General features: G+C 37.4%; 1 protein-coding gene across 1 annotated transcript in view; it reads left to right on the forward strand.

Annotated features, from left to right (window-relative positions):
- The window catches only part of angptl5 (angiopoietin-like 5), a 50,330-nt gene that overhangs the window by 20,268 nt on the left and 15,804 nt on the right, over window positions 1–14,258 (forward strand). The window contains exon 7 of the mRNA XM_069892484.1: window positions 3,552–3,737. Coding sequence (XP_069748585.1) covers window positions 3,552–3,737 — 186 coding nt within the window. The remainder of the gene's footprint in view (window positions 1–3,551; window positions 3,738–14,258) is intronic.

The raw sequence follows: 14,258 nt of genomic DNA on the forward strand, positions 1-14,258 counted from the left end.
CATTCTGATTGTGAGTTTATATTTTCCAGAACTCTCTTCATTGTTTTCTGCAACGTATTTTATCAATTGTCCTTATTTTCCACCACTTATATTTTCTTTCAGCAGGATTTTAAAGAGTTCTGAATTATGTTAGTCCTGTACCTTATGTTCTCCACTTACTTGACCTCACCTTGCAACTCACTTGTCTCAGTGATCACCACTCCCTTTCAGCCATAAGCTCCTAATTACAACACATATTACCCATCTGATCTCCAGAGGAACAGGGCTCTAGCTTTTATTTTTAATTTCTCCATGTTGTGGTATTTTCTACAAAAGCACAGATTGGATGGTTTGTTTACCAACTTCTGTTCTGGCCACAAGTATAATAATGCTCATTTGCACTATTTCCTCTTTCAAATCCTCTCCATATTTTCATATTGACTTGGCTGCTTTTAGTTTAAACTGATATGACAAATTCAAAATGAGTCTTTCTCGTAATGCTAGCATATTCTATTCTACATTGGGAACTAAATTCTAGTTGCCCAGTTTCCCAGTTACATTAACCTAAACTCTGATTCAAATTACAACTAATCATTATATTCAAGGAAATGTTACTGAGTTGTATGTTAACTCAATAAAGCAATTAGGTTGGTTTAGATTCAGCAATGGCATCAGATCTTCCCCATGATTTGTTCTTGCCCATCTTTGTTTTGTGAATAGAACAGTCATTGAGAGATAAAGCACAGAAACAAGCCCTTTGGGCCATTGTGTCTGTACTGACCATCAATGGCCCATTTACACTAATAACATTGATACAGTTTATTCTTCTTGAATTCTCATGAACTCCTTCAATATTCTACTGCTTATCTCCACAGTATGACAACTTATAGTAACTAATTAACAATTCAAGATATCCAGCTTCAAACATCTATATTTCCTATTTTCTTCTTTGATTCTTTTGTATTTTTTTACTTCCAGTGGTTTAATGCTATGCATTCTTCCATGTTTTTGATCTCATTTTGCAAATTCACTTCCTTTTGTATTTTTTTTTTGAATATCTATATCAGATCTTCACATGTTGTTCTCCAATTCATACATCTTCGCAGCTTTAAAAAAATTCTGGAACAAAAACACAACTGTGGAAGAATTCAAGTAGCATCCATGGAGGCAAAAGACATATGTTGACTGGATCAGGTTCCTACATCAGTTCAGATGCAGAGTCTTAACCCGAATGTCAACATATTTGTCTTAGATACATGGATTCTACTTGACTCACTGTGTTTGTCCAGCATTCTGGTTTTTTTTTTTGAAGTAATGATTGAAGTAAAAACACAATACTGGAGAAACTCAGCAGGTCAAACAGTGAACATTATATAGCAAAGAAAAAGATGTATAATCAATGTTTTGGATTTAAGCCCTTCATCATTATGGAATAATAACAGCAGGCATCCAAACTAAATGGTAGGGGTGGAGGTGCAGGGGAAGGAGAATAGTCTCAAAAGTCGAAGGAAACCGATGGATAAGGGAGGGAGGGCAAAGCTGCATGTAGGGGGGGAGGAGGGAATAGAGAGAGAAGGGGGGTGGAGAGCTAAGGGAAAGAAGATGAGGGAAGGAGAAGGAGAGGTAGATTAGCAGAAAGCAGAAGAGGTCGATGTTAATGCCATCTGGTTGGAGAATGCCATCTGGTTGGAGAATGCCATCTGGTTGGAGAATGCCATCTGGTTGGAGAATGCCCAGACAGAAAATCAAGTGTTGCTCCTCCAATTTATGAGTGGTCTTTGTAGGACTGTACGTGAGGCCATGGACAGACATGGGAGTGAGATGCAGAATTGAAATGATTGGCCACTGGGAGATCCCTGTCACTGATGCGAACAAGGTGAAGGTGCTCAGTGAAGCAATCACTGTCACTGAAGCGCCCAGTCTTTCTGATGTAGAGAATACCACAAAGCGAGCACCAGATGCAGTAGATCACTCCCATGGATGCACGTGAAATGTTGCTTCACATGAAAGGCCTGTTTGTTTCACTGGACTGTGGTGAGGGAGGAGGTGTGGGTGCAATTGTGGCTCTTCCTGCCTTCCTGTGGCCTCAAGAGGAGGTGCTGAAAGGGGGGGGGGATTAGTGGGGAAGGATGAGTGCATGAGGGAGTCATAGAAAGAGTGCTTCCTACTGAAGGCAAGGAGGAGAGGAGAAGGTGTGTCTAGTAGTGGGATTATGTAGGTGGTGGAAATTCCAGAGGATAATCTGTTGGATGCAGAAGCTGTTGGGGTGGTAGGTAAGGACAAGGTGAATCTATGTTTGTTACATCTAGGGCAGAGGGACCCACAACAGATAAACAGGAAATAGAGGAGATATGGGTAAGAACTAAGCTGATGGTAGTGGAGGGGAAGCCATGTTTGTGGAAGAAGGCAGACATTTCAGATGATCTGGATTGAAAGACCTCATCTTGGGAACAGATGCAGTTAGATGTAAAAAATTGCAAGAAGGACTGGGTGTGAAGAGTGTCATCAAGTAGTTGTGGGAGTTAATGGGTTTGTAAAATATGCCAGTGAAAAGTTTGTCTCCCAAGAAGGAGAGAGACAGATCAAAAAAGGGGAGATGGAGCAGGCAAATTTGAGATCAGAGTGGAAGTTGGCAGTGAAATGAATGAAGTTGACAAGCTCATGAGGTAGCCCCGATGTAGTTGTCAATGTGGCAGAGGAAGAGTTGAGGGGGTCTTGCCTGTGTAGGCTTGCAGCATTGATTGCTCCACAAAACCCACAAACAGGCAGCATAGCTGGGACCCATGCAGGTACCCATGGTTACTCCTTTGATTTGAAGGAAGTGAGATCATTCAAAGGAGAAGTTGTTAAGAGTAAGAACAAGTTCTGCCAGGCAGAGGAGAGTGGTGGTAGTGGAAGGTGATTGGTTAGGTCCCTTGTCAAGAAAGAAACAAAGAGCTTTGAGACCTTCTGTATGGGTGGGGGGGGGGGGGATGTAGATTTAAGGGGATTGGATGTCCATAGTAAAAATGAGAATGTCCTAGTTCAGAGAATTTGAAGTCATTGAAGATATGGAGGGCGTGAGGTGTTGCAGATGTTGGTGTAGACTGCAGAGGGATTGGACAGGGGAGAAAAGATAAAGTTGAGGTAAATTTATACAGAAACAATGGGTCTGTTTGGATGATTGGGTTTATGACTTGGGTAAAAGGAAGAAGCTGACAGTGCAGAGATGGGAAAGAATGAGATTGGAGGTTGTGGGAGGGAGGTGGCCAGATGTGATGAGGTTGGAGATGGTGGCCTGATGGCTTGATGTGATGTTTTGGGTTTTTTTTTCAGTCCAGATTCTTGAATCTGCAGACACATCTTTTATAAAATTTCCTTTATTCTTCATGTAACAAGTATTTTAACATTTTTTTTTCTTTACCATTAAGGCCTGTGCAGCCTTGTAATACTTTATTATTTTCTTTCAGGCTTTGCAATCATATCATAATCTATCTTTCCAAGTTAGTAATGTCGGCTTCCGGCACTCTGTTTTGTAGTTTTAGGATAAGATTGGTAATTCCATCCCAAACTTACTTTCTCGTTTTAAATAGGAGAGTTCTGGCTGGGACTAAGGAATGTTTTCCACATAGTGAATCAAAAAAACGTGAAGTTCAAACTTCTTGTGATCTTCGAATCAGACGACGAAACTACAGCTTATGCATCTTACGAGGATTTTTATATTGCTGACGAAAGTGATCAGTTCAAGCTACATTTAGGTCACTTTTCTGGAACAGCTGGTATGACTATTTGAGACTGTGAATTCATCCAATAAATTCTGTGCTTATTTCAACAAGTTTCTTGCCATTAGCACATCTCATTTGAGGAATGCAAGTTTAAAGCATAAAACAATTTCTTCATTGAGTTCATAATAAGACTTAGTTGACCACATAAGGGGAGAAATTGAAAAGCTGGACTGAGATTGAAGAGTCTATTTATTTTCCCCACGTTCGCCTAGTACAGTGTACACATAAAATTTGACTGCCCATCTCATTATTATGATTGTAACAATCAGACTGTGCCCAACATGCTATTTATTACATTGGCATATATTCATTGGGTGCTACTGGTAGATGTAACCCAGTACTATTTATCACATGGTCAGGTGCTCGGTGACTAAACCGGCTCCTCCACCAGGCTTGCCTAGTGCAGAGGGTGGCTAGACACCCTGCAGGATGAAAAACAGGACCTGTCAAGGGGGAGACAAACCCTCTTGTAGGGTCAACAGCCATCTGGCAAACGTGTGCCATGATGTGTGGAAATGGCATCCCTTATATTGTGGATTGGTCTGGCCATTCACTGGAACAAAACTTCCCCCATCTGTCTTGGACCTTGCCATGGCACTGGATCCGGGAGGGATGTCGAGAGGGTGACTCTGGAGGTGTGCAACCCTCTACTCGCTTAAATCCATTCATGCACATGCTGTTCCTTTCTGAGGAGTGGGGTATCCTCCTATTAAACCCCACAATTGACTGAAAGGAACCATCATCATCCTTTGGGATGGATAGCCAGATGAAGAAAGAAATACAAACTAGCTGACTCATAAATCATACAGCAGAGAAACACGCCATTCAGCAGACTGCACACTTGTTGACCACAAGCACTCATCTACATTGAACCCATCTTCCCACCTCTGATTGATTTCCTGCCACCCATCTACATTTAGGGTAATTTGGAGCAGCCAATTAATGTACCGGGGGGGGGGGGGAGTTATAGGTTAATTGGGTCTATGTGGTCAGCACGAGCTCGTGGGCTGAAATGGTCTGTTATCATGATGTATGTCTACATTAAAAAAAACCCTTGGTAATTTGGGAGAAATAAGAGCACACAGTGAAAACCCATACATTCATAGGAGTGCACAAACAGATCCCAAAGTAAGGATCAAACTCTGGTTTTAAATCTATGAGGCTATAGCTTCTAACCATTGCTAGTCTCCTAATGTGTTTTCATGTTTTATGCTAAACTGAAGCCCATAAAGGGGAGATGTTCATTGCCTGAAAATATTTTTAATTGATGATGCCATAAGCTTGGGAAGCTTGTTAGATGACAGTGCAGAAGCAACAGCCTAATTTTCATAATGCCTTGTCAGATAAAAAGGGGTTTTCTGTGCATTGTATTCAGTGCTGCAAAAACCATAAGGAACTAATATATTCTACAATAGAACATTACAATATCATCCTTTCCAATGTGGAACTGGAGGACAGAAATATTTCTATATTTGTGGACCCTCCTATCATGTGATGTCTGATGGCAGAGGTCTCATCTTCCATTGCATTACTGATAGAAGCCACCCAGATGCTGAATGTAAATGATGACTTCTGGTATTCAAGCACATCTTTTATCTGAAACTAATTATTCACCAATAAATCTTCAAGTCTGAGGATTTCTTTAAATCATTATGCTGGATTTTTCTTACTGAAGCTAAATACTGGATACATGATGATCAGCATAGGCAGGAAGGGTTGAAGATGTGCTTTGTGTCTCTACTTGTGGCTAATGCATTGATCAACGCAATCCAGTCTGGCAAACAAATATAATTTCATTGATTGATGAGGTTTGATATCAGAAACTGCTTGGCATGCAGAACTACATTTCTGCTAATGGCATTCTAGAACATAGAACACAACAGAACACAATGACCTTGATGTTGAGCCGACCTATATATTTCTACCAAAAAATACTAATCCCTACCTACCTTGTAACCCTTTATTTTTCTTTCATCCATGCGCCAGTTTCAGCATCCATCACCACTCCTGTCCTCCACAATTCTCTGTTTTTTTTTAAAAACATTGCTGAATCCTCCACTAAGCTTTCCTCCCTTCACTTTGTACAGATGTACTCTGGTGTTTGCTATTTCTGCCCTGGGAGGAAAAAAAAATGCTGGCTATCTACCTTATTTATGCCTCTCAGAATCTTGTAGCCTTCTATTAAGTCACTTCTCAACTTTCTTTGCTCCAAAGAGAGAAATCTTAGCTCTGCTAACCTTGCCTCATAGGAATATTTTCCAATCCAGGCAACATTTTGGTAAATCTCCTCTGCACCCTCTCCATAGCTGCCACATCCATCTGATAATGAGATGACTAGAACTGAACACAATATTCTTCATGTGGTCTCATCAGAGACTTGTAAAGTTGCAACATGACCTCTCAACTCAAACTCAATCCCTCTACTAATGAAGCCCAGAATTCCATAGGCCTTCTTCACTATCCTATCAACATGTGCAGCAACTGAGAGATATATGGATTTGGACTTCAAGGTCCCACTATTCCTGTCTCATCCTATCATACTTAGTCCTTCCCAATTATACACTTCCCCATTTTGTCTGCTTTTATCCATAGCTATGCTAAAGCGCAGGAAGTTGTAGTCACTCTCACGGAAATGCACCTCCACTGAGAGATCTGCCACCTGACCAGGGTCATTACCCAATACTGTACTAGACAGGGAAAATATAACAGCAGTGCTTAGACAGGACAGGCCAGAGAGCTCGTCTACAGAAATCATGAGTGGAGCTGAGGAACAGAAAAGGTATGAATACATTGATATGTTTGTGTAATAAACCGCCCAATAGTTAGAGAGAATTGGAGGATCAAATCTGTTGAGAAATAGCAGACTGATGTAAGAAACTGAAAGATGTGATAGTAGGAGATTTTAACTTTCCACATATTGACTGGGGCTCCATAATGTAAAAGGGCTGAATGGCTTGGAGTTTTTCAAATGTGTTCAGGAAATTTAAAAAAAAATCATAGGTACCAATGAAAGGATGTAATACTTGATCACCTATTAGGGAACCAGACAGGTCAGAAGTATGTGTATGCAAACATTTTGTGTCCAATTACCATAATGTCATTAGTTTCAAATTAATTATAGAGAAAGATGGGTCTGATCCTCGAGCTGTGATTCTAAATTGGTTAATTTTGTGGAATTGAGAAAGGCTCTCGGAAGAGTGGATTACGATGTTGTTTTCTGGCAAAGGTATGTTCAGTAAGTGGAAGGCCTTCAAAGGCAAAATTTGGAGAGTGGAGAGTTTGCATGTTCCTGTCAGTATGAAAGGCAAAGTTAACAGGCATAGGGAAACCTTGATTTTTCAAGGGATATTGGTGATCTGGTTAAGAAGAAGAGAGATTGTACCTTCTGGAGAACATTATGGATGTGGGTTTTAAACTATCCAGGTACCAAATTCAGTTGGTGAAGGTCACTTTGGCAGAAGCCAGGAAATGTATAGCAGTCACGTGGAAGTCTGACTCCCAACTAATATTACATGATGGAACATGGAAATGCAGAGTTGCACTCGCCTGGATAAAATTATGTACAATTTAAGAAGGAAATATGACACATTCATTAGAGTGTGGCAACCTTATCTGAAACACATAGGTGCACAGATATAATTTCACCCCTTCACAATAAAGGAAACTGTCCATTCGAGCAGGAAAACAATTTGGATCAAAGAAGTGGGACATTGTGCAGATGACATGCCCTTGTAGACGGAACATTCCTTCTTCTAATATATCCTAATTTCAAAGTATCATCTTCCAAAGCGTGAGCTATGATGTATCGAATTTAGATTTCTTTAATCCAACAAATCAAACTCAGTGGCTGTTACTTTATGTAGTTTTAACTTGTTGATAGAACAGATAAGCCTTTTGCATAGCTTCACATTAAGACTTCCATAATGATGAATAACAAAATAGTTACTGTATGATAGAGATACAAAAGATATATAGAGATACATAAACTTTAAAGAGATACATAAATTCAAAGAAAAATTTCTCATGCTCACACTTCCTTCACATCTTTTTAAATTTATTTTATTTTTTCACACCTCAAAGCATATCTATCAATCAAAATACATACAAACATTTGCCTCTTAAATATACACAGTGGCATTTTCTCCCCTTTTTTCCCCCTACTTTCCCTCTCTCCTTCCCACCCCCCCCCTCCAAACCCATTAAATCTTCAACATACACAATACAATAAAACCGTTAAACAATGTCATCACACAATGAAAATAAACAAGAAAATTGTGTCATCTACTTTTACACACTAGTTCGGTTCATTTAGTCTTCTCATTCTATAATTTTAGGGGGTGGAGGTCCGCGGTAAGCCCTCTCTATTGTGTTCCATGTACGGTTCCCAAATTTGTTCAAATAATGTGACTTTATTTTTTAAATTATATGTTATTTTTTTTCCAATGGAATATATTTATTCATTTCCATGTACCATTGCTGTACTCCCAGGGTCTCTTCTGATTTCCAAGTTGACATTATACATTTTTTTTGCTATAGCTAAGGCTATTATAATAAACCTTTTTTGTGCTTCATCCAGTTTGAGGTCTAATTGTTCATTAAGACATTAAGAAAGATCTCTGGATTTTTTGGTATGTTTCTTTTTGTGATTTTATTTAATACCTGATTTAGATCTTCCCAAAACTTTTTCACTTTCTCACATGCCCAAATTGCAAGTACTGTTGTTCCCATTTCCTTCTTACAGGAAAAAACATCTATCTATTTATTTAACTTTTTGGGCGTGATATATAACCTGTGTAACTAATTATACTGCATCATGCGTAACCTCATGTTTATTATATTCTTCACAGTTCCAGAGCATAACTTTTCCCATATTTCATTTTTTATCTTTATGTTTAAATCTTTTTCCCACTTTTGTTTGTGTTTATAGCTTATTTCATCATTTTCCTTCTCTTGCAGCTTGATGTACATGTTTGTTATAAATCTTTTAATTATCATTAAAACCACCTTGTTTGTTCCATTCTGTTAATCACATATTCAAAGCTGTTTCCTTCTGGTAATCTCAGTCTGCTTCACAATTTGTCCTTTAAGTAGGTTTTCAGTTGGTGGGATGCAAACATTGTACAATGAGTTATTCTATATTTGTACTTCATTTGTTCATATGTTAATAAATTATTTTCCAAAAAACAATTTTCTATTCTTTTAATTCCTTTTCTCTCCCATTCTCTAAAGGAAAGGTTATCTATTGTGAAAGGGATTCATTGATTTTGCGTCAATAATAATTTTGGTAGTTGGTAATTTTCTTTTCCTTTCTACGTGAATCTTCTTCCATAAAGTAAATGGTCCAGTACTGGTGAACTTCTATATTGCACCAGTTTTTCATCCCACTTATAAAGTCTATGTTCTGGTACCTTCACCCATATTTTATTGAGCTCTATCTTGGTCCAATCTGGTTTTTCACTTGTTTGATAAAAATCTGATAGATTTTTATATCTTAACTGTGCTGCTCTATAATAATTTTTCAAGTTTGGTAGCTGCAAACCACCTTGTTTGTTCCATTCTGTTAATTTATCTAGCACTATCCTCGGTTTCCCTCCTTTCCATAAGAATTTCCTTATAATTCTCTTTACTTCATTGAATAATTTTTCTGTTAAGGGAATTGGTAACGATCGAAATAGGTATTGTATCCTTGGGAAGACATTCATTTTAAAGCAATTTACCCTCCCTATCAATGTTAGTGGCAATTCTTTCCAATGTTCTAAGTCATCCTGTAATTTCTTCATTAATGGCTGATAATTTAATTTGTATAGGTGGCCTAAATTATTATCTAATCTAATACCTAGGTATCGGATTACTTGTGTTTGCCATTTAAATGGTGTTTCTTTTAATCTCTGTATAATCTGCATTATTCATTGGCATCGCTTCACTTTTATTTGCATTGATCTTGTACCCTGATATTTCTCCATATTCCTTCAATTTCTTATGTCGTTCTTTTATTGATATTTCTGGTTCTGTTAAGTATACTATGATGTCATCTGCAAATATACTGATTTTATATTCTTTCTCTTTATTTTTATCGCTTTTATTTTATTTCTGTTCTTATCAGTTTGGCCAATGGTTCTATTGCTAAAGCGAACAATGAGGGAGATAGTGGACATCCCTGCCTAGTTGACCTACTTAATTTAAATTGGTTAGATACATATCTATTTACTGTCACCTTCGCCAATGGTCCTTTATATAATGCTTTAATCCAATTAATATATTTTTCTGGTAGGTTGAACCTCTGTAATACTTTGATTAAATAATTCCATTCTACCCTGTCAAAGGCTTTTTCTGCTTCTAAAGCAACAGCCACTGTTGGTATCTTATTTCCTTGTACTGCATGGATTAAGTTAATGAACTTACAAACATTGTTTGTTGTTCATCTTTTTTAATAAATTCAGTTTGATCTTGCTTTACTATTTTTAGTACACAGTCAGCCAATCTGTTTGCTATTAGTTTTGCTATTATCTTATAATCTGAGTTAAGTAGAGATATTGGTCTATATAATGCTGGTGTTAGTGGATCTTTCCCCGTCTTTGGTATTACTGTAATTATTGCTATCTTACATGAATCTGGCAAGTTTTGTGTTTCTTCTATCTGGTTCATTACTTCCAGGAGAGGAGGAATTAATAACTCTTTAAATGTTTTATAGAATTTTATTGGGAGTCCATCCTCTCCAGGTGTTTTATTATTCAACAGCTTTTTTAATATATCTTGTATTTCCTCTATTTCAAATGGTTTTATCAATTTGTTTTGCAACTCTTCTTGCAATTTCAGTAGTTCAATTTTAGCTAAAAACTCATCTATTTTATCTTCTTTCCCTTCATTCTCAGTTCAGTATAATTATTCATAGAATTCCTTAAAGTTTTCATTGATCTCTGTTGGGTTATATGTAATTTGTTTGTCCTTTTTGTTTGATGCCAATACAGTTCTTTAAGCTTGTTCTGTTTTAAGTTGCCAGGCTAATATTTTGTGCATTTTTCTCCTAGCTCATAATACTTCTGCTTTATTTTCATTATGTTCTTCTCCACCTTATACATTTGTAATGTTTCATATTTTTATTTTTTTGTCCACCAATTCTCTTCTTTTTGTTGTATTTTCCCTTGTTGCTTGTTCTTTTTCTGTACTTACTATTTCCCTTTCCAACTGTTCTATTTCCTGATTGTAGTCCTTCTTCATCTTAGTTACATAACTTATTATCTGCCCTCTAATGAAGGCTTTCATTGCATCCCATAATATAAATTTGTTTTTCATTGATTCCGTATTTATTTCAAAGTACATTTTAATTGGGCGCTCAATAAATTCTCTAAATTCCTGTCTTTTAAGTAGCATGGAGTTTAATCTCCATCTATATGTTCTTGGTGGGATGTCCTCCAGTTCTATTTCTAATAACAGGGGTGAATGATCAGATAGCAATCTAGCTTTATATTCCATTTTCCTAACTCTACCTTGGATATTGGCTGACAACAGGAAAAAGTCAATACTTGAGTATGTTTTATGTCTACTCGAATAATATGAGTATTCCTTCTCCTTTGGGTGTTGCCTCCTCCGTATATCCAAAAATTGCATTTCCTGCATTGATTTAACCATAAATTTGGTCACTTTATTCTTTTTGCTAGTCTTTTGTCCAGTTTTATCCGCCTTTGGGTCCAAATTAAGGTTAAAATCCCCTCCTATCAATATATTCTCTTGTGTCTCTACAATCTTCAAAAAAATATCTTGCATAAACTTTTGATCCTCTTCATTAGGTGCATATATATTGACCAAATTCCAGAATTCTGAATATATCTGACACTTTCTCATTACATACCTCCCTGCTGGATCTATTATTATTTCCTCCTCTATTTTCATTGATACATTTTTATTAATTAATATAGCTACATCTCTGGCTTTTGAATTATATGATGCTGCCCTAACATGCCCTACCCTGTCTCTCCTTAATTTATTATGTTTCACTTCAGTTAGATGCGTTTCCTGCATGAATGCTATATCTATTTGTTTTCTTTTTTCAGTAAATTTAGTAGCCTCTTCCTTTTGATTTGGTTATGTATGCCATTAATATTTATAGTCATATAAATGGCCATCTCATATTCTGTTTACACCTCATTTCCACTTCCTCACCTCCACCTTTCCCCTTTTCCCCATTTTCATCTTTCAATTTTCCCTTTTTGAACTCAATCTATGACACTTCTAAAACATAAAATACTTCAACAACTCCCACATCTAAAGTTCCCTAAACCCCAAGTGTCCTCCCCCTCTCTGAGTTGCCGGTTGTCCCTTGCCAGGCAACCACAACTCCCCTCTCCATTCAGATTTGAACCCGCTCGCAAGCGTCAACTGATTTCGCAATGGCTGTTATTCTCTCCCACCCAACCCCCTCCAGAAGACTTTTATCTTCATATTTAACAAATCTTACCCTCTTTTCTTTTTTCCCCTCCCTTTTCCCCTCTCCCTTACTTCCCTTTTCTTTCACTTCTTTAGTTCTTTCTTATACATTATTTTTACATCTTTATATGTATTTTGTCACCGTTCTATGTTCTTGTTACATCTCTTCATCTCTCTTTCTGTCCTGCAGGTGTTCTACAAATTCTTGTGCTTTCTCCGGATCCGAGAACAGTCTGTTTTGCTCTCCCGGGATAAATATTTTAGGGACACCTGTATATCTTAACATAAATTTATAGCCTTTTTTCCATGGGATCGATTTTGCTGTGTTAAACTCCTTCCTCTTCTTTAGCAGTTCAAAACTTATGTCTGGCTAAAAAAATAATTTTTGCCCCTTGTATTCCAATGTTTTTTTGTCTTCTCTAATTTTTTTCCTTGCCCTCTCCAATATATTTTCTCTTGTTGTGTATCTCATAAATTCTTCTAAAATTGATCTTGTTTTTTGTTGTGCCTGTGGTTTCAGGGCTAGTGTTCTGTGTGCCCTTTCTATTTCCATTCTTTCCTGTATTTCTGGCATTCCCAGGACCTTTGGGATCCATTCTTTGATAAATTCTTTCATATTTTTGCCTTCTTCATCTTCCTTTAGGCCCACTATCTTTATATTGTTTCACCTACTATAATTTTCCATTATATCCATCTTCTGAGCTAACAACTCTTGTGACTCTTTAACTTTTTTGTCACTTTCTTCCAATTTTCTTCTTAAGTCATTCATTTTCATTTCTACAGCCGTTTCTTGTTCTTCCACATTTTCTTCTGTACTTTTCATTTTTCTTTTGATTTCACTAAATTCTAATCTCAACCATTCTTTTAATGCTTTCAATTGTTCTTGAAATTTTTATTTATCTATATCTTCTTCTTCTTCTTCTTCTTCTTCTTCTTCTTCTTCTTCTGTGTCTGCACCTGTGTTTGTGTCTTCTACTTCTCTTCCTTGTATCTGTGTCTCTTCTGACTTTCTTGTTGAGCTGCTTGCCTCGGTTGGGTGTTTATTTGCATAGCTTCTTGTTGTTGGTCCTCTTCTTCTAGGCTAGTTATCTGTTGGGCTTCCTGTTGCTGTTTTTCTTTCTTATCACTCCCTTTCCCATTGCTTTCCTCTTCTTCCAGCTGAGAGCCCTGCTGTCGGGCATCTTTCAGCTGGTCGCGCTGTGTAAGTTCACTCCACAGCTGGGCACCCCTCCTGTTGATGTTCTTTTTTTCCTTAGTGTGCGCACTGCGCACTTCTGTTTGGCTCAGAGAGCCATTTTTGCAATCCTGCAGTCGGGAGGTCACAACCCTGCGGGGACACCACTAACTTCGGGGAGCAGGCTCCTCTCTCCATGGTGGCTCCCTGCCTCTTCATGCAGGTAAGGCCTTCTCCTTTCTCTTCTGGCGTCTTTCCTTCTTCTTTTTTTCCCGTTGTTTTTGCTTTTTCCTTCTTGGGTGCCATTTTCTTTCTTTTCTCCACACCTTTATCTTTTATTTGCTGTGTTTTGTGTTTCTTGAACTTTGCGTTTTCTTCACTTTATTTCTTCTTTTCTGGAGAGGGCCGGTATTCTCCTACCGGCCACTACTCCATCACGTGGCTCCTTCCACTTCATTCACATCTTGTAGAATAAGCAATCCATTAGTCTGGGCAGATATTACAACATATTACATCATCATCACTATGGTAACACTACAAACAATACTCTCTTAAAGAGAACAGGACAAAATTAACAAGAATCAAAAATACAAGGTTTTAACCTTTACATTCCAGCCCATAGTTATAATAATAGTCATTAATGGCTAATATATAATAACTACTATTAAAGATGTACAAAATAAATATAGTAAGTAAAATGTTAAAAATCAAAACTTTCAGCTTCTTGAAAAAGACGGATTTTAGTAATAGGTCTATTAAAGTAATCAGTCTTGGTTTTAATCCGCACTTGCCGAACAAATCCTTTCTTGTCTAGAACTGTATCCATAATTTTCCCCAGAAACTAAGAATTTCTTGGTGAAGAATTGTCCATGGTAATTACAATATTGCACATACAAAATTGTGTTTGGCTTTAAACT

The sequence above is a fragment of the Narcine bancroftii genome, chromosome 7 (assembly GCF_036971445.1).
Source record: "Narcine bancroftii isolate sNarBan1 chromosome 7, sNarBan1.hap1, whole genome shotgun sequence".
In the NCBI taxonomy this organism is placed as follows: Eukaryota; Metazoa; Chordata; class Chondrichthyes; order Torpediniformes; family Narcinidae; genus Narcine; species Narcine bancroftii.